General features: G+C 53.3%; 5 protein-coding genes across 6 annotated transcripts; 3 read left to right on the top strand and 2 right to left on the bottom strand.

Moving 5' to 3' along the window:
• Positions 1-1752: 1752 nt before the first annotated feature.
• On the bottom strand, positions 1753-26299 carry LOC128274006 (40S ribosomal protein S12, mitochondrial). Its single transcript, XM_053012091.1, has 2 exons — positions 26250-26299; positions 1753-2226 (listed from the first exon to the last, which is right to left on the bottom strand). The coding sequence occupies exon 2, from the start codon at positions 2195-2197 to the stop codon at positions 1865-1867; it is 333 nt and encodes a 110-aa protein (XP_052868051.1). The 5' UTR covers positions 2198-2226; positions 26250-26299; the 3' UTR covers positions 1753-1864.
• LOC128269886 (aminopeptidase N-like) lies at positions 7127-10383 on the top strand. Its single transcript, XM_053007291.1, has 4 exons — positions 7127-8163; positions 8291-8631; positions 8702-9977; positions 10048-10383. Exons 1-4 carry the CDS (start codon positions 7127-7129, stop codon positions 10265-10267), a joined length of 2874 nt encoding a protein of 957 aa, XP_052863251.1. The 3' UTR covers positions 10268-10383.
• On the top strand, positions 10675-13579 carry LOC128269887 (aminopeptidase N-like). The gene is made up of 2 exons (XM_053007292.1): positions 10675-12034; positions 12102-13579. Exons 1-2 carry the CDS (start codon positions 10675-10677, stop codon positions 13577-13579), a joined length of 2838 nt encoding a protein of 945 aa, XP_052863252.1.
• LOC128271801 (aminopeptidase N-like) lies at positions 15224-18369 on the top strand. The gene is made up of 2 exons (XM_053009450.1): positions 15224-16266; positions 16527-18369. Exons 1-2 carry the CDS (start codon positions 15224-15226, stop codon positions 18367-18369), a joined length of 2886 nt encoding a protein of 961 aa, XP_052865410.1.
• On the bottom strand, positions 19684-21350 carry LOC128271803 (E3 ubiquitin-protein ligase NRDP1). 2 transcript variants are annotated; one of them, XM_053009455.1, is made up of 4 exons: positions 21261-21350; positions 20130-20717; positions 19902-20067; positions 19684-19825 (listed from the first exon to the last, which is right to left on the bottom strand). In XM_053009455.1, the coding sequence occupies exons 1-4, from the start codon at positions 21348-21350 to the stop codon at positions 19722-19724; spliced, it is 948 nt and encodes a 315-aa protein (XP_052865415.1). In that variant the 3' UTR covers positions 19684-19721. The 2 variants fall into 2 exon arrangements, with proteins under 2 accessions (XP_052865415.1, XP_052865416.1); XM_053009456.1 differs by having other exon boundaries at positions 19684-19831; positions 19896-20067.
• Positions 26300-26631: the final 332 nt, after the last annotated feature.

Consider the following 26631-nt stretch of genomic DNA (forward strand, 5'->3'; position numbering starts at 1 on the left):
GATTTCCCTTTCGCGACTGATTTTCGTGCCATTTGTTATGTTTTTTTTCTTCTCCCCAGGGCTAAAGAAAAAGAGTTTACAAAGAGTTTAATCACCGAACGGGTGTACACCGAGTCTCCGGAGGGCTCCGGTCGTTAATCTCCAAGAATTGGCCAAATCTCTTGACCTTTCGTAAGCTCTCGAAGGGAGGCATCGTTGTTTGGACACTATGCTGGTGGAAGATGGCCAAATAGGAACGGCACCCCGCAGGGCACAGGCATTGCTACGTTCCTTAGACTTCCATATCCCAAGTGTACAGTTTATAATTTGGTAACACTTTTGGTTTCTTTTCTTTGGGCGTTCTATTACAAGCGCTTGTGTGCATTGGTACGCATCTCTCCGCGCTAATCTGAACGATCTTGTACGGCACCCACTTCTCGATCACCAGAGATTCAGAGATCACTTCCGTTTGGATTGAAAGTGTGAAAGGATCCTAATACTTTCTGGAACCAAAGCAAAATGATCATGTTGCAGTTGGAAAAAAGCGCTCAAAAGATGTGTTTCACCCTTACTTCTGCACTTTGTTTAAGGAGGACAAATTTTGCATTTTCTAGAAACAACCCATTCCGAATCCATTCCAATGATAGATGTTGATTGTCCTTCTCCTAGAAACCTGAAATTGCGGTTTCCTATTTTGGGAAGCACAAAATCCCACAAACCTTTCAATAAAAAAAGTCCATGAATGAGAACGTAGACTCCATCTGAATAAAGAAAGTAATATTTCGGATATTACTGGATACATGGAACACACAGTAAAACTTTTGGCGAATGATTTTCGGCAACTCGGAACTTGTAGCATAGCTTAGGAACTTTTCTCATGAGGAAATCTAATAGACGCTGGAAATATGAAGCGAAGAAAATTTATCGGTCTCTGTTGCCCTCGCTGTTGTAGCAAAGGTAAAGTCCTACAACAAACACTCATTTAAATAAATTACGGATACCCAAATTAAAAATTAACAGTAAAAACACCAAAACCGGCACCAAAACGAGGACGGGACGGACACAAGAAATTGTATGGACGCCTTACCTTGCCAAAACAGTCCCACGGGGAAATCGAAGTCCGGTTTCGTCTACGAATACGCCTTTTGCGGGTTGAGTCCTGTTTTTCTACGGAATTACATGAGCGATGGTTTTTAAAGCTTATTAACACAGCAAAAGCAGCTCCATGTCATCACGGTATCGGTTGCGGAAGCTCGCTGGTAGAGTTAACCACTCGGCAAAGCTGCTGTTGTTGGGTGTCAAGCAGTAACCCAAATGAAACGTTACAACAAACTGTCATTTTCTGCCCCTTGGCTTCGAACATTCCATAGGCAAGAATGGGATTCTGACGAAAGGCAATGATTTGCTTATTTTGCTCAAACAACTACCGCATTATCTGTTGCTTGTCGAGGAAAGTATTCTCATGCAAATTACGTTTTCCCCCTTTTCTTGTATTACTTCATCTTACTGATTCGTCGGTCAGGTCGACGGTCAGCAGCTACTGGACTTTTGACACCCGAAGCCAATGGATCAAACAATCAGAGAGTTCATGATTCAGCAACCTTCTTTCATAGGATAGGGCCCTTTCTTGGCCAACCTTGGGTTGTGGTTAAGCCGTAAGACGTCTCTTCGGACGATCACGTTGTCACGTTGATCATTCTTTAAAGCTTGTTCATTACTACAACTTTAAAATAACCGCCAGTTCGGTTTTCCATGGCTTGGCGAGAGCAATAAAACGTTTATTGATATTTTTTGTTGGATTTTGAACACCATTAAATGCCTATTCCATCCGTTTTTTGCATTTTGTTTGGCTACACTTCTGCACTACCAGTCAGTGCGTTTCGTGCTACTTTTGCTTGATCACGTGCGGAAGATCGTACTTTCCGCGGACGCACTTGATCTTCACACCGGGCAGATCCTGGCAGCGGCCAACGCGCACCAGCACGATGTTGTGCTCCTGCAGGTTGTGCCCGATGCCGGGAATGTACGCGACCAGCTCCTTGCCCGTCGACAGGCGCACCAAAACACACTTCCGGTTGGCCGAGTTCGGTTTCTTCGGCTTCTTGATCAACGTCTTCAGCACCACACCCTTGGCGAACGGTTTTCCGTCGAGCGGCTGGCGCGGAGGCCGCACTTTCACGTGAGGCCCCGTCCGGTGCATCTGGTTCAGGGTGGCCATTGTGCCGCGCTGCAGGAATGATGAGAACGCTGACCAAGAAAGAGAGAAAGAAAACGATAAGGTTTTGATTTGGCACGTGTTCCTTCGGTGGTTGTTGTTTTCGTCTCTCTTTCGTTTTATTTGTCCCGGGCATCTTTCGACGTCCAAGTAAAGGATTTGAGGCGCAGATTGATGCCATCACTGGTGCCAGCTGTTTGGTCAGAGAGCAAATTGTGATGATCATTCTACCCGAAAACCGCAGCTGCAAAACATCGTACGGATGCTGACCAATCGATTGAGCTAATTGGGTATTGTTGGGCAAGATGCTGAATGCCACATTTCGGTGTTAAATTAGAGATTGAAATCGCCAACAGTACGGATTTAAAATAAGAATATTGTATTATTTTGGGACATTTTGAAATAATAAGTTCGATGATCGCCACAACGTAGATTAGAACATTGCCAAAAGCTAGATCATCATCAACCGCAGGCGATCTTCACTAGCAAACGGAATCATAATTGTAATTGGGTCTACGACGGCTTGTCAACAAAAGACCCATGTTAACATCATGTTAAACACATAACAACTTCAGCAGTGTTTATCGCGATCGTGGCAAAGCATTGCGAAGTATCCTTAAAAGTATCCGCACGATCACTGAAACCAAACTGTTACCGACAATCGCGATAACATGGCCAAAGAGGCCACTGCCGGGCCGGGCCTCTTTCTGGCACCTTCTTCCCGATACCGAGCATAGCTTGGTGAAATATATGTGCGAGTGTGTCTTATGCTTTGAGTTAAGTTGTTAAGTCGTCCGATTCCTTTTGTTCGGTCCTTTCTTCGACACGATGAAGCCCTTTTATGTGGTTCTTTGTCTTTTCCCGTTACGCTGTTAATCTGAGACAGACTGAGACACAAGCAGCCTCACGATAGACCCGATTTTGATGAATCGATCTGCAGACGACAGACGACTGGCCTGAATTTGCTTCGCCTGGCCCAAGCACGTTGCTTAATTTGGCCGGCGGTGGCCCTGGCGTCCCAATCGCCAGCCGCTTTTTTTCTGCTTTTGGCAACCAATCCGTATCCTCGTGCCGATGGAAACGATGACATGGTTTCATTGTGTGGTCAACAAAAGGACTTGCATAAAAAAGGCTTACATCGATGTGGCCGGCCGGCCAAAAACACCTTCGCTGGGTTCGGGTTAACCGCAAACGGTCATTATTGGACTTCGCAGTTGTTCTCGGCATTGAGGGAAAGAATTGAGACATTGACCGGTCCATTATGACTGGTCGGTGGTAAGCATAAGCATTATGATGTCTTTTGTCTTTTCCAAGAATAGCATAGACAAAGGCCCACTCTCTCTCTTGACACTTTCCGATGTCACAATCGGATCGATCGATCAATCGATCGTCACCAGCGCCATACACGGGTGGTGTTCTTGGGCGCTCGTTACGACGACTATGTTTCAAACATAATTTTGCTCAAAACACGCCCAACTACATATCTAACCCTACTGGAGGCGAAAAATGGCGGAAAAGAATCGACAAATGATCCGATCGAAGACCAACCAGACTCCACAACTGTTACACTTCCCTCTTGAACATTACCGGATCATATTCAACCGCCGCGCTGCGCTGCGCTGCGGCTACGCTAATCTGTGGGAAAGGATCATAATTTCGGACCGTGTCAGCTGCACGGTCTGGACAACGGCCAGGTAGTTCCGACACGCGATTATCAACAACCCGGTGTCCGGGTCGGGGTTCGGTAAAGGATAATATTGTCGATGATCTGCTACGACCGATGGCGCGCTGATTGGAACCGGCCATGGATCATCTGTCATTTTTGCGTGCCGCTTGCCTGATCCTGTAGCTCAGTGCGCACTTCCCATAACCTCACGTTACCCGGAACTCGATTCGAACGGGATGCAGGCGCAAAGCGAATCGATGACGAAGGGTTCTCAGATCTACAAATCCACCGAAGACGAGCATCCGAACGGATTGGTCAAATCTCGCTTCCTGCCATGAACAAAGACCTTTCCCGTGCCGCAATTCGCATACCGCCACCACCAGAGGGGTAAATGCGTTTAATTGCAGGCGCGCCAACGGTCATTCAGTGAGGTGTGGTCAGCGAGAGTGCGATCGTCACATGACGTGGCTAATTTCAATATGCTTTGGACAAAAAAACATTTGAGACCTTCAGGCGGCGGCGGCTGACAAAAGGACATACCGGTGCACGCATGGAAGGACATTTTTCTACTAATCCTTTGCAGCTTGCCAAAAACAGAAACTGCACAATAATGCCTCGGGCCGGTATCTTTATCCCTTTCGTCGCCGGTCACGTTTTGGCAGGCCGTGGCAGATGGTTGCCGATCTCTAGCGAGCTGGACGTAGAGTGGACAGAGCGGACTTTTCCTGGTCGGGCCGCATGCTGGTGATAAAATGCCGGACGGATGACGGAGCCTGGAAGCTGTCACGGGGAAACATTGGCAAAGGGTGAGCAGACAAAATGGGGAACCACGCAAGATACGAGCGAACACAGAAGAAACGGTCAATTTGGAGAGGGTGTGTCCAGATACGTAACCGTGATACGGAACATCTGAGTTCCGTAGACCTCTGCCAATAGTATTATTTTCATTTCTATCACTTTATTACACTTTCTTTGAAGCCGAACGCTGGTTTGTTCGAGGAACGTTCCAGCGCCATTTAAATATAATTATTACGTTGAGTACGCTACATGCAAAAGTCAATATCAGAAGCACATAATGCGCCATAATTCACCTGCTGAAGCAAGAATTTTCGATTCCACAAATGACCGACACAAAGTTTAAGATTTCTTGCCATAAAGCTGCGCGTTGGTTAGCTCCGTTCGCAAAACGTTCTTATAGGAATGCCTTCTCGGCCCTATACCTTGTCAAGTTCCTTCGGAAAATCTTGGGAACTTTCTTACGACGAAAAGCACAGCTTCCAGAACGTTACTTCACCACTCAGGGTCACAGTTCTCGCGTGCAAAGTGTCCCGGTGATTTCACATACCGGCCTGGCCACGGAGTACCCAGATCTACGTCCGGCACAGGATTATGCTTTCGTTAATGTCCGCCGATCGCTTTGGGCACAAGATTGCATGGTACCTGTGGCAGGAGCAGAGACAAATTTCGACCTAACCAAACTTTTCACACGTGCATAAGCAAACCCGAAAGCGTTGGGCGCTTTCGAACGGATGTGATTCATCCGATGGTCAACTGGCAACCCGAGCACACAATAGCAAGGCGAGGACGCGCGGCAGGATTAAGCATTAGGCAGAACAATGCAATCCAATATATATGTAAATTAGTTTTCATGTGTGTGGCCAAAGTGTTTTTCCAATTCCAGAGTCCAATTGGATTTGCGTGTCCGTCTTTTGCGGTTCCATTTTTTGTCGCTGAGCTAAACTTTTTTGCGCACAAAAGAGAAGCAGCTCCGAAAGTTAGAAGCTTTTTGCACCTCGGCGTCGTATACAATCGACTTCGAAACCCGCCAAGATAACGAATTACAGCTAATCCAAGTCACGATTGACCGCAGGTGTTCAACAGCCAGGCCATGACCATCGCATTATGACACCTGTAAGGTGAGAATTTACAGTAATGCAAAGTGTGGTAATAATAATGAAGAAGCACTAAGAAGTTTACTACTTATGTCAATCACCTATGCCGAATAGTGCGGCCATTTTGAGTGACCAATTATAGCCAGCTTTTTTGCTTGGACGTGCTTTGGCTCACCGTGGATTTTTGTCTGTTCCAAAAACTGAATGTCAACGAATCTGTATCAAATTTTGTGTGAAAAACTAAATTAAGTGCGTTGACTGTGGCTTACGGTGGAGATATGTTGGCCTAAAGGTTCAAAATGTTCCTAGAATTGTTGGCCAAAACAACACATTATTGATGCCACAGCCACCGTATTCCCCAAATCTAGTACTCTGTGACTTTTTTTCGTGTTCCAGATATTGAATGGGCCGAAGGTACGAGGTATGCTACGATTGAGCAGATAACGACGGCATAGCCAGAGGCGCTGAATAAGGTCACAAAAAATGATTTTCCTCCGAGAATCGGAAAATACGCTGGCACAAGTGTATAATATGTGATAGTATTAATAGTAATAGGGGACAAAATAGATATTCATGAATAAACCAATACTTAAAAAACACAAAATTCCCAGAATCTTCAGAACATCCCTCGTAAACCCGACTTTAGTATAGCGTCATTTCAAGTAGGCAACGATTTCTGATTTGGTTGTCATGGCGCCCTTCAAGTAGAAAGTGAAAAGCCACCGATGGAGTGGTCTGAAAAAGCATCCCAGTAGACTGTGGAATGCGAAACATTGTCGGCAGGAAGCTTCTTCAAGTAATGTATAATCTGTAACGAAACTGCACTATCGCCATCTATACGTGAACCTTTGCCACAACGCAGATAAGCCGCATGATCATCTCGGCGCCTCGATAAATCGGGGGGACAAACTGCACAAAACCAATCGATGGCCAAAGTGCACATAAAAAAGCCGGGCGCCACTGCACTAGTGCGCCCGGTTGATTGTAATGGTGCAGTGTACTTTACATTGTTCGAAGATCGAAGTTGTGGTGCGATTCATTATTTCTACTACCGCACCGGCAGGCAGTTGTTTACACGTTTAAAACAAAACGCGCCGGCCCCGGCAGCTATCAATCCGCAACGGTAATATCTTGAAACGATGCGCGGACATCCTCCAAGGCAAGCCGTCCGGCCGGCCGGCTATCAGCTCGACCCAGGCTTGTCTCTGTATCTTTAACGATGCGTCGCGCACTTTATTGGCGGCTGTTTCGGCGAACCACCCTCGGGCCAAGCAATCTGTGTCTCGTTATCTGGGCGCATCGCATCGGGCGTGCGCTTTAAGTGGCCGGACATTCCGGCCGGACCCTTCAGTTCCAAAATCGATAGCCCGTGAAATGGTCAGGAAGTTTAGTGCCGATCAGCTGCGGCGGCGGCGGCAGTTCGCAGTGGCGGCCGGTTTGCTGCTAGCCGCCCTGTGCCACACCGCAGCCACAGCCACAAAGTTGAGTCCGCTCCGGGAGGGGGCGCTCTCGAGCGATGGGGTGCTTTCCCCCCGCGGGCCGGCAAGTGTCGCCCGAGACGTGGATGAGTCGTACTTTCTGCCAAACAATTCGATCCCCACGCACTACGCCATCTCGCTGCGGACGGACATTCACGAGAACGTGCGCACGTTCTCCGCCACGACCTGGGTGTACCTGACGATCCTGGAGCCGACCAGTACGCTGACGATGCACTTTCAGGAGCTCACGATCCAGGCGGCGTTCCTGTACCGGGTGCCCAACTCCGGTGGCAATCCCATCCAGATCGACCAACCGACGCACACCGTCAATATCGTGACGGAACAGCTCTTCTTCCGCAGCGCTTCCCAGCTGGCCGCGGGGAACTACGCGCTGCGCGTGGTGTACACGGGCAGCATGCGCAACTACCAGAGTGGCTACCTGGTGTCGCAGTACCGGGACGACGACGACCAGTGGCGCTACGTCGGTACGACCCACTTCCAGGCGACACTGGCGCGCCGAGTGTTGCCCTGCTACGATGAGCCGGCCCTGAAGGCCACGTTCGATCTGGAGATTACGCACCACCGGACGTACACGGCGATCGCCAACATGCCCATGACGCAGAGCACGGTCGATCCGACCGACCGGGACTACATGGTGACGAGCTTCGAGCGAACGCCTCGCATGTCCACGTATCTGCTCGCGTTCGCCGTGACGGACTTTGTCACCCGGAGCAACGGACGGCACCAGGTGACGGTCCGGTCGAACGCGGTGGACGACGCGCTCTACGCGCTCGACGTTGGCGCCACGATACTGGACCGACTGGCGGAGTACCTGGACGTACCGTACTACGAGTACATGCCGAAGATTACGTCGATTGCAGTTCCGGACCGTGGCACCGGTGCCATGGAGAACTGGGGACTCGTGACGTACGGGTGGGTTGATGATATCCGGCACACATACGATGCTTATCAGGAGGAACCCAAAGTTGTCTTCAATCAAAAGCCGATAGGGTCTCCGATTTACTACGCCATCGCTGTAACTTCCTTTCCGCAATTGCAGGGAACCGTCGCTGTTGTACAACCCGGCCGTAAATACCTATCGGAATCGTAAACGGGTTACGACCGTCATCGCGCACGAGTACGCCCATCAGTGGTTCGGCGATCTGGTCAGTCCGCTCTGGTGGCAGTACATTTGGCTGAACGAAGGATTCGCCACGCTGTACGAGTACTACGCGACGCGGCTGGCCGACCCGGGCGACGAGTACTGGGAGCTGTTCAACGGTGAGGTCATCCAGCGAGCCTTTATTGACGATGCGACCGAAACCATTCGCCCGCTCAATCAGAATGCGGCCAGCCAAAACGATGTGGCGGCACTGTTTGATGTCATCGCCTATCAGAAGGGTAAGGGTCGAGCTAATCGAACGCCACACTTTACGATGTCCACTGACTGGTCTACGACCCCTTTTTCCAGCCGGCAGCGTACTGAACATGTTCCGAAACGTGCTGGGTGAAACCCGCTGGCAGGAGGCGCTACGGTCGTACCTGACCGAGCGCGAACTAAGCGTGGCGGACGAGAACACGCTCGCCACCCATCTGCAGCGCACGGTCCAGGGCAGCCAAGGTGTTCTACCGGCCGGCACCACCATCCACACGGTGCTCGCGTCCTGGACCGGCGCTCCCGGCTTCCCGGTGCTCAACGTGCGCCGCCTTTATCGCGACGACGGTGCGATGATCTTGTCGCAGGAACGCTTCCTGGCCGACCGAGTGCTGCCGACCACGCACACTTGGCACATTCCGTACAACTACGCGTACGAATCGTCCGCCACGTTCCACGATCTGTCCCAGTTCGAGTGGCTGACGACGAGGGCCGCCAAAATCGTCACCCCGGTTCCGGACACCGAGTGGATCGTCTTTAACCTGCAGCAAACGGGTTACTACCGGGTGAACTACGATCGCCGCAACTGGGACCTGCTGGTGGACGCGCTGCTTGCCAACCACGTCGCCATTCACCGGCTGAACCGGGCGCAGCTCCTGGACGATGCATTCCAGCTGGCCCGAGCCGACCTCCTCGATATGGGCGTGGTACTGCGGATGATGCGCTATCTGCGCCGCGAACGGGACTACGCACCGTGGTTGGCCGCCGACAAGGCACTGCGGTATCTGTACGAGAAACTGCGCGGCACCGACCACGAGCCGGTGTTCCGGGCGTTCGTCAGTGAGCTCATCGAGGAGGTCTACGCTACGGTCGTCCCGGTGGACACGGTGACCGACGGAGAGACGACGTTGTTCAAGTACCTCCGGGAGCTGATCACCGGATGGGGTTGCCGGATCGGGCACGCGGACTGTTTGCAGCGTTCGCGAGACGCACTGCGCCGGGAGTACGGCGCCGCCGCCGTGCTCGACCCGACACCGGTGGATCCGGACGTGCGGGCCGTCGTCTACTGCTACGGGCTGCAGGCGGAGGATGCGACCGAAGAGTTTACCGCCATCTACCAACGGTTCATGGCTTCGCGTAATCAGGCCGAACGGACCGATCTGCTGAATGCGCTCGGGTGTTCCGGAAGTGCCGACAACATTCGCACGCTACTGGCCACGGTGCAGTTCAGTGCGATACCCGGCTCCGGCTTCGTGTACCTCAGCGAAGAGAAGGGCCAACTGTTTCGGGCGATCACCGACGGTGGCCGGTTGCCGATCAACGCGATGATGGAAGTGTTCGCTGATGCCACCACGTTGGAACAGTTGATCGGGTACGGACACCAGTTCCGGTTCCTGGGTTCGTGTGGCGACTAAATCGTTTCGTTTCTCTTGTTTCTACAGCGTGGTAGGAACCGATCCGATCGTCTCTGCGATTAATCGAATTGCCGAGCGAACCAACAACCCGGAGGAGCTGCGTCGCTTGGAGACGATGCTGGACGCCATCGGTCCATCCTTGCCGGTGTCCGGTGCCCTCGAGGTGGCTACGGCACGCCCACAGTGGTTCAGCACGGCCGAGGGCCTGATCGTGGGACAGTTTCTGGAAGGATACAACACCGTTTGAGCTACCAGAGTCTGCCGATATGGCCCCGCCGTCGATTGCGCAACAAGTGGAACTATCGGAGAAGAGACTCACCGTATCTTATCTTGTCACCTGGCAGTCGATCACCGGCAATTGTTACCGGCCAAAAGTCTGGTGCTTCTTTATCAAGAATCATCCCGAATCTGGGGACTTCAATTCATTTAAATAAACATCCAAAACGGGGGGATTGCAGATTGTGGACGATGATGGAAATAATAATCGAATCGTATCTCGGCCGCTGCTGCCTTGTCTCATTATTTGGTGAATCCCCCCGAAAAAGGGGCCAAAAGGGGTGCCGTAATATGGGGCGGTGGCCGTGTATAAATAATGGTGCATCCTACGGCGGGACCTGTTAGTGTCTCTCGGACTCGGTCTCGGACGTGCGCAAAATGGTGTTAAGAAGGAAACTACCGCTGCTCCTGTTGCTGGTGCTGGTGGGCAGCGCCGTGGGCCAACAACGCCATGCCCCGTATCCCGAGTGGAGTGACCGCGAATTTGCGCCCGTGATGCGAACGCAGCAAGCATCGGATCACGCCCTCTCGCCGAAAGAGGTGGACCAAAGCTATCGGCTTCCGAGCGAGACGGTTCCGACGCACTACGCGATCCGCCTGCACACTCCGGAGCTACACACCGGCGGTCGGGCTTTTAGCGGTGCCGTCGACATCTTCCTCGATGTGATCGCCCCAACCCGCACGATTACGATCCATAGCCGGGGTTTGGTCATTAACTGGGCGGCCCTGTTCGCTCGGCAGGACGATGGGCTGCTGGTGGAGTTTGGATTCCCGCAGCACGAGTGGGACTCCCGGACCGAGCAGCTGACGTTCCTGGTCGGTAGCGAGCTCCCGCTCGGGAGCTACGTGCTGGCGATCGAATACGGTGGCATGCTGGAGACGAACTCGGACAGTGGGTTCTTCCTGAAATCGTACGTCAACGATGAGGGAGTCCGCCGGTACGTCGGCACGACCCAGTTCGAGTCGACCAACGCGCGGATGGCGTTCCCGTGTTACGACGAGCCGCTACTGAAGGCCACGTTTAGCCTTTCGATTACGCACGCGGCCGAATACGAGGCCGTCTCGAACATGCCGATCGCTGAGCGGCTCGAGTTGGAGGGGGCCTCCGAAGGCTATGCGACGACCCGCTTCGACACAACCCCAAAGATGTCCAGCTATCTGCTTGCGTTCGGTGTGTCCGACTTTGTCGCCATCCAGGATGGGCGGCAGCAGGTGTACGCCCGGCCGAATGCGATCCACGAGGCCGGCTTTGCGCTGGAGGCAGGGGTCCGCATTCTCGATGCCCTGGGCGAGTACACGCACGTGTCGTACTACGAGTACATGCCGAAGCTGTCGCAGATGGCCATCCCGAACCGAGGGTCGGGTGCCATGGAGAACTGGGGCCTGGTGAAGTACGGTGAGCCGGCGCTCCTGTTCAATCCGGCCCGGAACACGTATCGCACGCGCAAGGGAATCGCCGTGGTCATTGCGCACGAGTACGCCCATCAGTGGTTCGGCAATCTGGTCAGTCCGCACTGGTGGAGCTACATCTGGCTGAACGAAGGGTTCGCCAATCTGTTCGGGTACATCGGAGCCGACCGGGCGTATCCGGCGGAGCGCTACTGGGATCTGTATGCGGTGGAGAACGTGCAGAACGCGTTCGGGCCGGATTCGAGTGACAGCGTGCGACCGATGACCCAGGATGCGACCACACCGTCGGCCATTTCGGGACTGTTCGATTCGATCGCTTACGACAAAGGTAAGTGCGCGGTCTGGGCCGTTAGAAGGACACTTCTGATCGATCGGCTTGTCTTTTTCGTTCGCAGCCGGAAGCGTGCTCAACATGTTCCGAACGGTGCTGGGCGATGACAATTTCCGCGCGGGCCTTAAGGTTTACTTCGAAAACCGCCAACTGGACGGAGCGGTTGCGGACGATCTGTACGAGGGGCTGCAGGCGGCGATCGACGGCAAGGATGTGCTGCCGGGTGGCTTCACCGTCAAGCAGCTGATGGACAGCTGGACGACGGAACCGGGCTATCCGGTGCTGACGGTGCGCCGTAACTACGACGACGGATCGGTGATCGTGTCGCAGGAACGGTTCTACGCCGACAAGCGCGAACCGAACGCGAACCTCTGGTACATCCCGTACTCGTTCGCCCATGCGTCCGCCCCTAGCTTCGACGATCTGTCCAGCTTCCGGTGGTTGGCCCAGAAGGCGGAACGCATCGAGGACACGGGAGCGGCCGCTGACGAGTGGCTTGTGTTCAACAAGCAGCAGACGGGTTACTATCGCGTGAACTACGACGCACACAACTGGCTGCTGATCGCACAAGCCCTCCACAGTGATCCGTCCGCCATCCATCGGTTCAATCGTGCCCAGCTGATCAACGACGCGTTCCATCTGGCCCGTGCCGACCGCCACGATATGGCGCTGGCACTCGATCTGCTCACGTACCTGGTGCACGAAACCGAGTACGTCCCGTGGGCCGCGGCCAACGGTGTGCTGAACTACTTCTACGACAAACTGCGCGGTACGGCCCACTATCACGACTTTATCGTGTACATCGATGCCCTGATCGGTCCGGTGTTCGATGGGTTGGGTGAGTTCGTGCCGGTCCCGGAGGGCGAACCGTTGCTCCAGAAGTACCTCAAGCAGCTCGTCACCACATGGGCCTGCCGGCTCGGGTACACCGAGTGCCTGCGGCAAACGGTGGCTGCTCTGAGCACCGCCGTCGAAACGAACACTCCGGTCCACCCGGATGTCCAGTATGTGGTGTACTGTTACGGGCTGAAGGGGGCCACCGATGCCCAGTACCGCTGGCTGTTCGACCAGATGCTCACGTCCGGTAACGAAATCGAACGCTCGCTGCTGATCGACGTGATGGGCTGCTCGCAGGACCGCGACCAGCTCGCGTCCCTGTTCACCGTGGCCATGGGCAGTACGTCCGAACTGGAGAGCCTGTTGGCGGGCGAACGAACACGCATCATCTCCTCCATCTACTCGGCCGGCCGGTTCGGTGTGGAAGCCATCATCGAAACACTGTCCTCGAACCGCGCCCTAGCCCAGGAATTCGTTGACCGTTTCGGGCAGGGCCAGCTGAACAGCGTCGTGGCGAATGTTGCGTCGCGCACCAACAACGCGGCCGAGCTGGAGCAGCTCGAGGGCTTCCTGGCCGCGCTGGGTGATCTGATCAGTGCGGACACGGCCGAATCGGCCCGGCGCACCGTCCACACCAAGAACGAGTGGTTTACGACGTACGAAGGCGTGCGTTCGACCACCTTCTTTGCCGACTTTTCGAAATGAGTCAAGCAAAATAAATCAAAGCAAGCGAATGGCGAAGTGGTGAAGTTTGCAGTGTGTACCACCGGAACACGTCTTGTCTTCGTAATTACCGTGGGAAATGTTATCCGATAACACCGGCAGCACAATAGGAGATAAGAAGGGGAGCTACCTAACCCCGAATGGGCAACAGGTTGGGAACCACTCGGTCGTGACCACTCAAAGTCGTCTGTCCACAAGAGACCGGGAATATATGCCACTGCAAGAAACCATCATCTCCACTCGTTATGTAATTGCACTGATTAGGGAAAAGATATCGATTGCTATCGACTCAATGGCTCGACCTTGCTTGTCACGGTTTCCCCGATGCGAAGGACCGTTTAATCAGCCACTACACAACTACCAGGTCTAGGGACTATGAAATCGGATTGTATTTTGGGGATACAGAAATCACAGTTGGAATGAGCGTCTGTACTCGCATCTCAGGTCGACGTCTACTATGTCGCCACAGTGTAAAACTTGGTTCTAGCTGTCAATTTGGTCTTCCTAATTGTGCTTTACCTTGTTTTGACATCAGGCAAAACAATTTTCGACTTAACAAGCAAAGAGCGTCGGAGAACTCCAAAACAGGTCGAGGACGCTGAACTACAAGAACTTTGGGACGAAAATGACACGCAAACGCAACAACAATTCGCAGATCAGCTAAATGTGTCCCAATACGCCATATCCCCACGTTTGAAGGCCTTCGAAAAGATCCAGACGATTGGAAAATGAGTGCCAAATGAACTGAACGAAAGACAGCAGGAAAACCGTATAAACCAAATGTGAAATTCTGCTCGCCAGGTACAATAGGGTAATCATTTCTCCATCAGATCGTGATTGGGATGGAAAGTGGATTCATTTTGAGAATCATGGGTCAGTCCATGAAAATAATCAGCTTGGGCTGCAAAACCAGATTGATTCGGCAAAAATACAATGCCGTGTGTCTGGTGAGACCAGAAAGGTGTGGTGTACCACGAGCTACTGAAACCTGATGAATCGATTGATGCAGATCGCTACCGACAACAAATGATCAGATTTGAACCACGCATTGATCGAAAAACGACCAGTTAGCGATGGCACATACTTTGAATAAAATAGAGAAACATGTGATTTCTTTTCAAAAATCCGATTTCATAATGCTAGATTTCGTTTTCCTCCGCATTTCATCCCATTTCATCCCCATTCATCGCATATGCAGGGCGGCTTCGTCATAATCTTATCTTTCCAGATTGTCCCGGAGCTACCAATGGCCAAGATTAACCACAATACTGGTAGTGGAGCTTGGCGGACAACATCATCGATGGGAAAAGCACTACACAACTGGCACAATAAGTCCTTGCTCAAACCAACACACGTTACTTGGCGCTACTGTGTGCTGCGCTCCATTGCATACGAAAACGGCCAATTTTTATGATCCCATCTGTGTGACGGTATCTTATCTTTACAGCATTACAAGCGCGGACGAATACCACCATTGTGTATTGACTTCGCTGATAAATTGGCCAATAGAATCCGGGGGGTTGTTCGACATTAATGCGGATGACTATAAACTGGACCGGTGCCATCGAGCAGCCGCACAGTTAGTGTTAATCCCTTCACCGTGAAGGGTAGTTTAGCGGAGGAAAAATGGTGAAAAATCGATTGTTGCACCTCAGCACCGCACTGTTGCTGCTGGCGGCGGCAGTGGACAGAAGTGTCGTAAGCGCTGGCCGACCCGCGTGGAAGTGGCTCCTGGATTCGTCCGACGTTACGCTCATCGGGCCCGGGCAGGACGATTGGAGCGGAACGCCCGAATCGCCAGTTCCGGACCGTCGCCAGGCAGTGGACGAGTCTTACCGATTGCCCAACAACACCGCACCGGTCCACTACACGCTGGCCCTGCGAACTGCGATCCACGAAAATGATCGACAGTTCAGTGGCACCGTCACGATCCTGCTGCAGGTTCTCGAGCCCTCCATCACGATTACCGTGCTAAACCGTGGGCTGGTGGTGCAGCGTGCAAGTCTTCGGGACGAGAGCGGTGTGACCGAGCTGGAGCAACCGGCCTACGAGACCGATCCCGTCACGGAACATCTAACCTTTACGCTGGCCCAGCTACTGCAACCCGGCTCGCGCTATTCCCTGCGCATCGAGTTTACCGGGACGCTCCAGAACAACAACAATATGGGCTTCTTCGCTTCCTCGTACCTGGACAACGACGGCATCCGGCACTACTTGGCCTCGAGCAAGTTCGAACCGACGCACGCCCGGTCGGCGTTCCCGTGCTACGATGAGCCCCTGCTGAAGGCCACCTTCGACCTGCACCTAACGCACGCGGCCACGTACAATGCGGTCGCGAATATGCCCGCACTCGGCGCTCCCGAGCCGGATCCGGATAACGCCGCGTACGTCACGACTCGGTTCGTGACATCGCAGATAATGTCCACCTATCTGGTGGCGTTCGCGGTGAGCGATTTCCAGATTCGTACCGCTGGCCAGCAAACGGTGTACGCCCGATCGAACGTCTTCGAGGAGACGGAATTCCCGCTGGACATGGGCAACAAGGTGCTGGACGCGCTCAGTGCTTACACGGACGTTTCGTACTACGACTTTATGCCCAAGATGACGCAGATTGCCATCCCCGATCGGGGAACGGGAGCGATGGAGAACTGGGGACTCGTCGCTTATGGGTAAGCGAATGCTAAGATTTATATAGATTACTCTAGTAGACCCAATTGCCAATGCCGTATCGTAGCCTTAGGCCCCTCCAAAATAGTACACCCGGTCCACCACCAACGACACCAACGGTCTCGCTGAATCATTGAGCGTTATCTCGCGTAATTGGAGATTAACACTTTATCGCCCCCTCTTGTCCGTGGGAGTGTTTCGGAGGATTTTCCCCATGATAACTTCCTAAGCGTCTCCTGTGCGTCTCACACATCCTTTACAGAGAGCCCGTCTTGTTGTTCAATCCGGCCATTAACACGTATCGCAACCGGAAGAGCGTCACGACGATCATCGCCCACGAGTACGCCCACCAGTGGTTCGGCAATCTCGTGAGCCCCCACTGGTGGGAGTGGATCTGGCTGAACGAAGGCTTTGCCACGGTGTACGAGTACCTCGCGGCCCAGCTGGCCCACCCGGAGGGCAACTACTGGGAGCTGTTCACCATCGAGGTGGTGCAGAATGCGTTCGCGGCCGACGCAAGTGAAACGGTCCGTCCGATGAACTGGAACGCCGGGTCACCGAACGAAATCGCGGCCCTGTTCGACACGGTGGCGTACGATAAGTCGGGCAGCGTGCTGAACATGTTCCGCGAGGCCTTCGGCGACGCGAACTGGCGCCAGGGTCTGAACAGATATCTGGGCGAGCGCAAACTGGACGGTGCCACGGCGGACCACTTGTATGCCGGAATTCACGATGCCCTACAAGCCAGTGGTGTCGCCGCCCAGCTGTTGCCGGCCGGCTTTAGTGTGCGCGACCTGATGGAGTCGTGGACTTCGGCCCCCGGGTTCCCGGTGCTGACCGTGCGCCGGACGTACACGGACGAACGGAGTATTATACTGTCCCAGGAGCGGTTCCTCTCCAACAAGCAGCTCCCGGACAGCCACGTGTACCACGTTCCGTACGACTTCACCGACGCCGATACGCGTGACTTTACGCCCTCGCCCACCGCTTTCCACTGGCTGTCGGTGAAGGCGGCCAAAATAGTGACCAACGTTCCGCACGACAAGTGGATCATCTGCAACCGCCAGCAGACGGGCTACTATCGCGTGAACTACGATCCCGACAACTGGGCGCTGATCATCGATGCGCTCCGTTCCGACCCGACCCAGATCCATCACCTGAACCGTGCGCAGCTCGTGAACGATGCGTACAACCTGGCACGGGCCGAGCGGCTGGACCTGGGCGTGGCACTACGGCTGATGACGTACCTGAGGCGGGAAACGGAGTACGCACCGTGGTCGGCTGCCGGGAGCGCACTGACGTACTTCTACAACAAACTGCGCGGCACGGACTCGTACGAGCACTTCCGCACGTACGTCAACTACATCCTGGCCGATGCGTACGCGCTACTACCGATCGACAGCGTCACCGGGACGGAGACGATGCTGCAGCTGTACCTCAAACAGTTCATCACGACCTGGGCCTGCCGCATCGATCACGCGGATTGTCTCCAACGAACGGGTCAAGCGCTTACCGCAGCTCACACCGCCGGCACTGCCGTCCATCCGGACGTCAGCACCGCCGTGTACTGCAACGGAATGGTCGCTGCCAGCGATGAGCAGTTCGTTTGGGTGTACGATCAGTTTAAGAACTCACGCAACCAAGCCCACCGTATGGTGCTGATCGATGCGTTGGCTTGTGCGCAGAAACCGTCCCAACTGGAATCGCTCCTCACGGTGGCGCTGGGCAGTGGCAGCGACTTTAACGCGCTCCTTGCCAGCGAACGGACACGCATCGTTTCCGCCGTCTACGGAGCGAGCCGGGCCGGTGTGGATGCGGTGATCGACTTCCTTTCGGTTCCCACGAACGTGGTGGAATTCGTCCAGGTACTCGGCCAATCGACCCTAAACAGTGCCGTGTCGAACGTTGCTTCGCGAACGAACAACGCCAACGAACTGGCCCGCCTGAACGGTCTGCTGACCAATCTCGGTACGGCCGTAACGGAGACGACGGCCGCCAATGCTCGGGCGACGGCAGAGAATAACTTCGGTTGGTTCACCACCTACGAGGGGCTGGTGGCGGTCGAGTTCTTTGAGAAGTTTGCCACCACACCGCAAGAGTTGTAAGAGCTGTACCGGTAGAGAATGTTCAATAAAACCGCAGAATCGGGTTTTCGCACTAAGAGAATCCATATACACTTTGTTAAATTGTTGAAGCAAACGTAATTGATTGACAGGTTACAAGGACAAGGACGCTTATTGACCGCAATGACGCGTTTGTTTTGACAACGAAATTCCGAAATCACAAGTTATTTTTCATCGCTTCTCGGAGCATATATTAACGCGCGGGTTTCGCAACCTTAATGACGTACCATTCTTTACGCTGGCGTGGCCCCTAACTGACCTGCATTCATTCATCCTCTCGATCACGCTTACGCACTGATTGGCGTACCCGGCGCGCAGCTGGGTACGCCCATGGCATGTTCACTTCGAAACGCCAAAATCAGTTAGTTTTCCTTCTCTTCCTAATTAGATACTAATGTACGAACGAAAGTAACTGAAACTTAAACCGTAAACGAAATAGAGCCACCCTTCCACTCCAAAGTAACGAAACAAGCTAAACTAAGGTCCTGTCCCGAATCGTTCCCTTGATGCACATGCTCTGGAGGAACCGGCAGGGGTTAGCTGCTACTCTCCAATGTACTGCCCGTGTCTCTGCGCGATCTTCGTAGATCGATCTGTTGCAATCGATAGAAAGTGAGAGAGCATCCTTTTGGTTTTGATCGTCGCAGATCGCAGATTCAAACAGGTAGAAACCACCCGTAACAGACAGACATCCGGCAAGTGCAAGAAGATCGGGAAATGATTGTGCGGTTAAGTCGTGTATAGCAGCTTCAAGCCAGTTCTGTACAGTTACCGTTCCGGAACGGCTGGGACTTTTTTGCTCAATCATCCGAAAGGACAGAGGCAGGCAGCAAAGGCAAAACAAACTTCTGCACGGACAGCTGCTCCGTCTTAGGCGGAACGGGGCGGATTCCCTAACGTATTTTAAATCACAAATTGTTTCGTGTTTGAAAGCTGGAAGGTTGCGTTTGCTTCCAAGAGCCACACTATCTCAGAGAGGAGGAAGATTGAAAGGACTAGAGCTGTTTTTCAACTTCCGCGAACGATCGGATTGCGATGCGTCCCTTCTCTCTCTTCCTAGGTCTCTGTCGAGCAAACTGTCCAAACTTTTCCGACACACCATATAGGTCCATACACCGTACTGCGCCGGCGGCGGTGTGTGCTGTGTGCAGCGCGGGCATCGATGAAAACCGAGCCTGAGACCCGAGAGATCAACTTGTATTGTATTGTGGCCATGGCCGGGCGATTGGGGGCGGGGAGAATGTTAATGTCCCTCGGTCGTTGGATGTCGGGGAGATCATGCTGATGCGATCCCATCATCAGTAGTTGGTGCCGCCCGGCTCCCCGCCCGCTAACTATTCGATGCCGTGTGCAAATATCATCACCAGTCCCGGCTCGACCATGACGTCCTCGTTCATGTGCGTATTGTCACACTGCAACACCAGCACGGCTTGTTTACCTATTGAGGAAGAGACAAAAAAAAGTTTAGAACGGGAAGTATTAAACGTAATCCCAAGGCCCATCGCTGTTCGTACCGGGTACTCGCCGGCAAATGTAGTTTTCGTATATCCGCCGATTGTTTTGGCGCGTTTCTAGTGAACTGAGACCGCGGGGCCACCGACGCTCGTGGCAGTTTTCCATCAAATCGTCCAGTATGTGCGGTGGGCAACCCGATTCGGACAGTGCCCGTTTGATCATTAGCTAAAAATGGGAATGGAAATTGCAAGACCAGGCAAAAGAAGGATCGTTCGCCAATCACAAACCTGCAGTGCGTCATCCGGGGTGGAAATCATTCCGCCCCACCGCGTGACACGTGCCCGGGCCAACCCGTTGCACCACCGGGTCACCTCGTCCCGCTCCATCTGATCGGCAATGGCACGCATGGCGGGATTCGAGACCCGCATGGCCCGCATGAAATCCTTCACGAGATTCAGTTCGCGCTTCAGCTCGTTTATCACCAAGTTTTGATCGTTGATCTCGTTCTTCAGCTCGCCCATCTTCTGCTGCTGGCTGTGGACCAGCGAGCGGAGCTCCCGGAAGCAATTGTGATCCTTGTACTCGTCCTTCGGTATGACGAAGCCGCACCCCTTCTCGCACGGGAGCGGCCGCTTTGGGTTGTGCTCGCACTCCTCGATATGGGCCGCCAGCGTGTCCAGCTTCAGCACGAGCGTGCAGCCGTACATGGCGTTCTCGCAGGTAATGTTCAGCCGGGACAGCAGATTGCGCAGGATTCTTGGCACGGCGCGGAGATTGTTGTTCGTGATCGGGTTGCGATCGACGGGGCAGGTAGGTTGCCGCGACAGCCACTCGGTGATGCAACCGCGGCAGAATGCATGCTCGCAGGCAACGGCCTAGAAAAAAAGGTTCGATTAATGTGACGGTGATCGGTCGATTACAACAAATAGTGAAAGGAAGGAGCACTCAAACGGGAAGTTACGGTAGCGCCCCTCAGTTCCTTTAATCCGCGCCCTCTCTCTTGTTGAATTCATTCATCTAAAGTGAATCAAAATGTTGCCTGTTTGATTGGAGCGCGTGAAACAATAAACAGACGGCTTTCAAATCCCCCCTCACCGGGAAGTCCGGCGAGCCGGCGGAAAGATAAGTTATGCGCACTGCGCTTTGCCGGAAGCACTACTGCTGCGCGGCTTCGGATGGTTCGTCATGTTTGTGTTCGCCGGCGCGATCGCCACCGGTGATCATCGAACGAATCGAAAATTGGCCGAAAATTGCCTTCACTTTCTCTTTGCGCGCTGTCCGCGCGCGGGGAAGTCACTCGAAGCGCAACCACCACAACGACCGCCGGTGGAAACATTCTCACACATGACATTCGCAGGAACGAGGAACGCATAAAAGGAAAGTGCTACAGTGCGAGGGAAAGGGCCACACTCACTCACCTGCAACGGTTCTTCCAGCACACCGGAACAGATGGGACAAATCAGCTCCTCGTCGACTTCGCCCTGAAACCGGGTCAAATCGTAACCCATCGTCCGGATGGGCCTGCTGCGCGCACGGCGAAAAGCGTTCTTGGCGCACGCACTATGCTCTGATGTAGCGGTTTTTGGGTGGCGATCGGCGATCGACTCCACAGCCGACGCTCGGATGGCGCGCTCACTCACGGTTTACCGTTGCACTCTTATCACTTGTGCGCTCTTCAAGGAAGGTTTAATTTACCTTTTTTGATCACTTGCTCGACAACGCTCATACAACAATTTGTCTGTCGGTACCATTTTCGCAATGGTGATATGGTCACAACTGCACGATCCTCATACCGATCATAGGCTGATCTCTGTTTGCTGATCGTTAGGAAGTCTCGTTCGTTCGTTCTTCTGGACGATCGAGGCGACGAGGCACTGCAGAGCGTCAACACCACTCGAAGAGCCGCGATCTCTCGATCACTTCAGCCGAGAATCTCTTTGACGCGCGTGGTGCAGCAGTTTTGCTTGCCGTACGCACCACTCGATGGCCAAGATACTGGTGTGTCGACATCCGTAACGAGAGCGACCCGCAGCACCCGGAAGAAGCACCGCGAACGAGTCGATCCGCGAGCGCGTCGAAGATGCTCTTTGCTTCACACCGTCCACGCGCGCCGGATCGCCGCCTGGCTGCCGGCGATGAACGCTTCAGGTGCCGTAACTTTTCTGGATTGCCACCCGGTTTGTAGTGGTGGTGGTTGTGTTCCGCCCTCAGTCCGTTTTCGCACGTTCACGCCGCTGCGCTTGCAGAAGCCATTGCCGCAAGTTGTGTGTCGCGCTCTTGGCGCTCTCAGGGCGCTTAGCGAGTTTGTTGATTTATACGCTTTTCTCCTCGATTCGCGCTCGCCGTCCTTCTCTCTTGTTCTCTCTCCGTTCCTCGATTTAACGGGTTAAACCACTCTGCTTCGCCGCGAGAGCGATCGTTGGCAATTGTTGATGATGTCGGGAGGTTGTTACTTACCGCCGAACTCGCTCAACAACGGTGCTCCTTCTGCTGCTGCTGCTGGAACTGGAGGTGCTTATTGCACCCGTTGGCACTCTGCGCCGGACGTTGAATCTCTTGCGATATCGTTGGGACCCCACCGCCGCCGCCACCGCCTTGCTACTGTCGTTGTTTCTCTCGCCTCTTTTTTTTGGGGGGGCCATTAAGTTTCTGCCATTGGCAATTTTTCCTTGCTTCACACTCTCGCCGTTCGCTGCGCCGCTGTTGCTGTCTTTTGCGTTGCTGCTGCTGCTCTCCTTTCGGTTCGGCGCGAGTTGGCCTCTTTCTCTGTCCGTCTTATTATTCTCGCGCTTTTTCGCGTACTTTTCCGCGCGTCTGTTTCATCTGCCCTTCGGACACACAGTGGTCACGGTTGCCGTCGCACGCCACCGTCGCTGCTGGCACCACCACCACCGGGAAAGCACACCAAGTTGTCGATATGATGAAGAGGTCGATCGCAGCGCGTCGGCATTTCCTTCCCGCTCTGTCGTCCGTCGCGCGTCCTTTCCGGAGGAGCTGATGATGATGATCTTCGACGTGGCCGCCGCCGCCCGGTTGTTGCCGCCGAAGAAGAAGCATCAAAATGCATTAATGAGCAGCGGCCAGCGCCTCCATCGGGGACCGGGTGTGGGGGGCCTCGGCAGCAGCAGTAGTAGTAGCAGCAGCAGGTCGGGGCTTTCGTACGGCCACAATCTCCCTGCGCAAAGCATGAGAAAGAGAATTAAAACCCGCAGCAAAGATCAAGTTTCCTGTCCCTCCGGCAAGTTCATCATTCCGCGCGAGCTCTGAGAACGCGCGCTCGGAACGGAACCGCAACGAAGGAGTGGCGTTGGTTGGACCGGGGTGGGCAGTTTATACATGCTGCAGGAAATGGAGGCATTTACACCGCCACTACCACCACCATCGCATCACAACCCGCTCCCGGTGCTGCCGGAGGACAAGAAGACGATTCGCGGACACGCTACACAGCATCGTTTTGGAGCGGAGGTTTTTGGGAAGCTTGTCTCTCCCGTCGCCAGGATGTCGGTTGCCCCCTCACTCGCCCCATGGTCACGCTATCGCTAGATCTTGCAGCGACACATTCGCCCTCCTTCGCATCTAGCCGAAGAAGCAATAAACACTCCGCGCGTTCGCAAGACGGCACAAAAGATCGATGATCTCGCGGACGATCGATGCGAAAGGGAGGATCGTTTAGCGAGAGATCGGGAGAAAAAGGTCTGTAAATTTGGGACCATCTCGTGCTGTTATCAATCGCAGCAACACCACCGCGATCGATGAGACCACTATCGATTGAAATAATTCTCATCGAGAACTCATCGATAAGATCGAAATCATAACGTGAAAAGTGCTTGCCAACCCTTCTATGACCCTGATGTATGATCCTTTGATCAATGTCTCGGACTCAGCCCGTGGCTGGGAAGATCGCGTGGACTTCCTTTGTTGCATCAAACCGACGGTCCTCGTAGAAAGGCCACGCAGAGTACAACAACAGTATCCGTTATTCTAAAGAGGAGCAGACGAAAGCAAACCTTAAAAAAGAAGGAAAAAAATCCACAACAAAACTGGTTACAGACAATAAAACCGTGTTCAAATTCCCCGCACGCTTCCGTGCGCGGCGCTGCTGCTATCGGGCAAAAGTTGTCCTTTCGGCCATCGGAGATCCCGTCGACATAATCGAGATCGGCGGGATCGAGAACAGAGTTACGATGGCCACACATCAAAAGCGGAGAATACAGCACCGCAGACGGGGCCTGCACCGCGGGCCTCCTCCGTGCATCTGGTTCTATTTATCTTTAGTGCTTTCCACGACGCCTCGCGGCTCCCCTTTCGCGCTGTGACCCCCGATCCCCCGATCAGTTTCGTCGGCTTCTCTTTCGCAAACGGGAGGAAGATTTTTCTCCCGAAACGGGACCGCAGCGTGATCCGGCGCTGCGCGTTGAGAGGTGGTTGTTGTCGCCGTGAAGACACGAAAGGAGAGCAAAACTCAAGACCGAGTGTGTTGCAGAAAGCGCCGGCAACCGACAGGAAGAAATAAACCGCAACGCAGCAAGCGACCGCCGAGTGAGCGAGCGAACACCATCAAGGGGGGAAAAAAAGAGCAACCTTTGCTCGGCCGTGCCCGCCCGTATGTGCTTTGGCCTCGTTTCAAGGGAACAAGAGCTTGGCCACTGGGCCGGCCGGTCGGCCGTCTCTCTCTCTAGTGGGAAGTTCGTATGCTGCAGTTAGGAAACGACTTACGGATGACCGCATGTTTCTTGTTCGGGTCGCCAGAGTGTCAGGGAGCGTCCGCGTATCTTTCGGGGTGACAAATCGGATTGCTAAAACCCGAATTTTTTACCCACCCCAGGCACGTTTATTTTTGGGAATTCTGCAATCGCTAGCAAATGGAAGGAACTGATAGTGAATCGGCAACAATCGGCAACTTTCAACCCTCCTGACATCGCGGCGCACGGGCAACCTCCGTAGCCTCCTTCGATGCAATGCACATGTTTTCAGCTCTTACTCACCTGTTTGAATCGGCCGATCGACCGTCTCGGCCAAGTCGAAGCTGGCGCACCGTAGACACACACCACAGTGGTTGCTTCTTCTTCTTGTTGGGCACTTTGCACTTTACACTCGCCACCGAAATGCAACCGACTGGAACCCGCGACGACCCTCCGTGGTCCGTGGTATTGAATTACGAACGATCTGCGCGCGCGTCTCGGCCACTGGTTATTTTTTCTGCTTGTGTGATAATATACCGGTTCGCACGGAGCGAAACTGCGTAACGAAGCAAGGGGCGAAGTTGATAAAAAAAAAACCTGCACGCTTGCACTGCCGTTCACAACGGCGAGTGCGCGATCACCCTGTTGTGCGCACCAACAACCCCCGATTACACACTACGAGCACACATACGGACAGACTGGTCGCTATGGTGCCGCATTCGTCTCAGCAAACTGTGCACTGTGGAGAGCTTTCTCGAAGCGCGTCAGCCAACCCACCGTAGGAGGCTGCTATCGCAGTGCGTGTCTCAAGTGTACCGTTTTCCGATTTTCCGCACGCAACCCACGGTACGGTGTGTGGTCTCCGCAAAAGGGAAACCGTGCCCGCACACCACCGTGAAACTTGGCACACCAATCTTTGGGTGGGCACCAGCGAAAGATCTTGGTTTGTTGTCCGAGGTTGGCCCGATCGATGGATGGCCTTGCAAAGGGTGCACACTGACCAGAAATGCTTTGCACAGGCCGCACACCTATTGAAACCGTGCCACTAAAAAGCGTAGCAGCAGGAAATGTAAACTATCTTCCGTGGTCCGCAGGGCAGCAACACTCGCTCTCGCACGGTCTAGATTTTAGTTGGTCGCTGCGAATGACAACTGCGAATCGAACCGTCAAACTGGCTTCTCATTTTCGAAGTGAGCTGAGCGTGTAAGTGAGATGTGAGACAATTCGAGAAAGGGTTCACATCGTGCCTTTAACGGTCACTTGGATGACAATGGGGTAAATAAAGGTAAAATCAACGACAAACTTAAAATCCTGTCCTGTGTGTCAATTACGTTTGCTTCACTCTTAACATTTGGTTTTAGTTGTATATGAATGTTTTTAACATAAAATTCTCTCCGCACTCATTGAACGTTGACGAGACTACCATGCTTGGTAATAGAAACGATCAAGAGTTGATTACGTTAAAGGGAACCACTTTACAGAGTAATACCTGTAATTTATAAATGATTCAGTCTCTTATTTATGCACAAAACACATTCAAGTGGCCTTCAAAGCAGCTTGCTTCTTGCACAATGTTCCATCAGTAAGATGTTTTGTAAGTTACGGTGCGAGATAGCCATCCAATAAGTTTGCCAAAAACTTATTGAACGCATTAGTAACTTCACACGGCAGCGGGAGATTACACAATCCGCCACAGGAAGCGCCAAAAATGATGATACCACCTACCTTCACCGGCAAAGGACTTCGTGAGGTTGAAAGTTTGTCGCAGAAAGTTCATGTTCCTAAAAGACAAACAGTAAGTAAAATCAATAGAGTTGTGCCTTAAGTTTTTACACAAAAAACATTACAGTGAAAAAGATATTTGGTCTACACGCGAGAACGAAACCCCGGCACGAGAAACCACGGAGAAAAGGTTTTGTTTTGGTTGCGAAGTGAAACGAAAGAGAAACTGAAACTGAGGTGCACACTGACTGACAGCTCGTTCTGACGTCCCGACGACCAAGGTGAATATGGCGGGCTATGATCAGAAATTCAAATATATCGTTTGCGTCTTTGGCCGTTAGTTTGGAGGTGTTTTCATGGAGCAGCTTAAATTCGCTCACAAAGA

Source organism: Anopheles cruzii, chromosome 3 (genome assembly GCF_943734635.1).
Source record: "Anopheles cruzii chromosome 3, idAnoCruzAS_RS32_06, whole genome shotgun sequence".
NCBI lineage: Eukaryota > Metazoa > Arthropoda > Insecta > Diptera > Culicidae > Anopheles > Anopheles cruzii.

Coding starts and splice junctions, on each gene's coding strand:
- LOC128274006 (XM_053012091.1), bottom strand. CDS start 2,197: ATGGCCACCCTGAACCAGATGCACCGGACGGGGCCTCACGTGAAAGTG.
- LOC128269886 (XM_053007291.1), top strand. CDS start 7,127: ATGGTCAGGAAGTTTAGTGCCGATCAGCTGCGGCGGCGGCGGCAGTTC. Junction 8,164..8,290: donor TGGGGACTCGTGACGTACGG/GTGGGTTGATGA, acceptor CCGCAATTGCAG/GGAACCGTCGCTGTTGTACA. Junction 8,632..8,701: donor TGTCATCGCCTATCAGAAGG/GTAAGGGTCGAG, acceptor CCCTTTTTCCAG/CCGGCAGCGTACTGAACATG.
- LOC128269887 (XM_053007292.1), top strand. CDS start 10,675: ATGGTGTTAAGAAGGAAACTACCGCTGCTCCTGTTGCTGGTGCTGGTG. Junction 12,035..12,101: donor TTCGATCGCTTACGACAAAG/GTAAGTGCGCGG, acceptor TTTCGTTCGCAG/CCGGAAGCGTGCTCAACATG.
- LOC128271801 (XM_053009450.1), top strand. CDS start 15,224: ATGGTGAAAAATCGATTGTTGCACCTCAGCACCGCACTGTTGCTGCTG. Junction 16,267..16,526: donor TGGGGACTCGTCGCTTATGG/GTAAGCGAATGC, acceptor CATCCTTTACAG/AGAGCCCGTCTTGTTGTTCA.
- LOC128271803 (XM_053009456.1), bottom strand. CDS start 21,350: ATGGGTTACGATTTGACCCGGTTTCAGGGCGAAGTCGACGAGGAGCTG. Junction 20,068..20,129: donor CCCCGGATGACGCACTGCAG/GTTTGTGATTGG, acceptor TCCCATTTTTAG/CTAATGATCAAACGGGCACT. Junction 19,832..19,895: donor CCGGCGAGTACCCGGTACGA/ACAGCGATGGGC, acceptor TTGTCTCTTCCT/CAATAGGTAAACAAGCCGTG.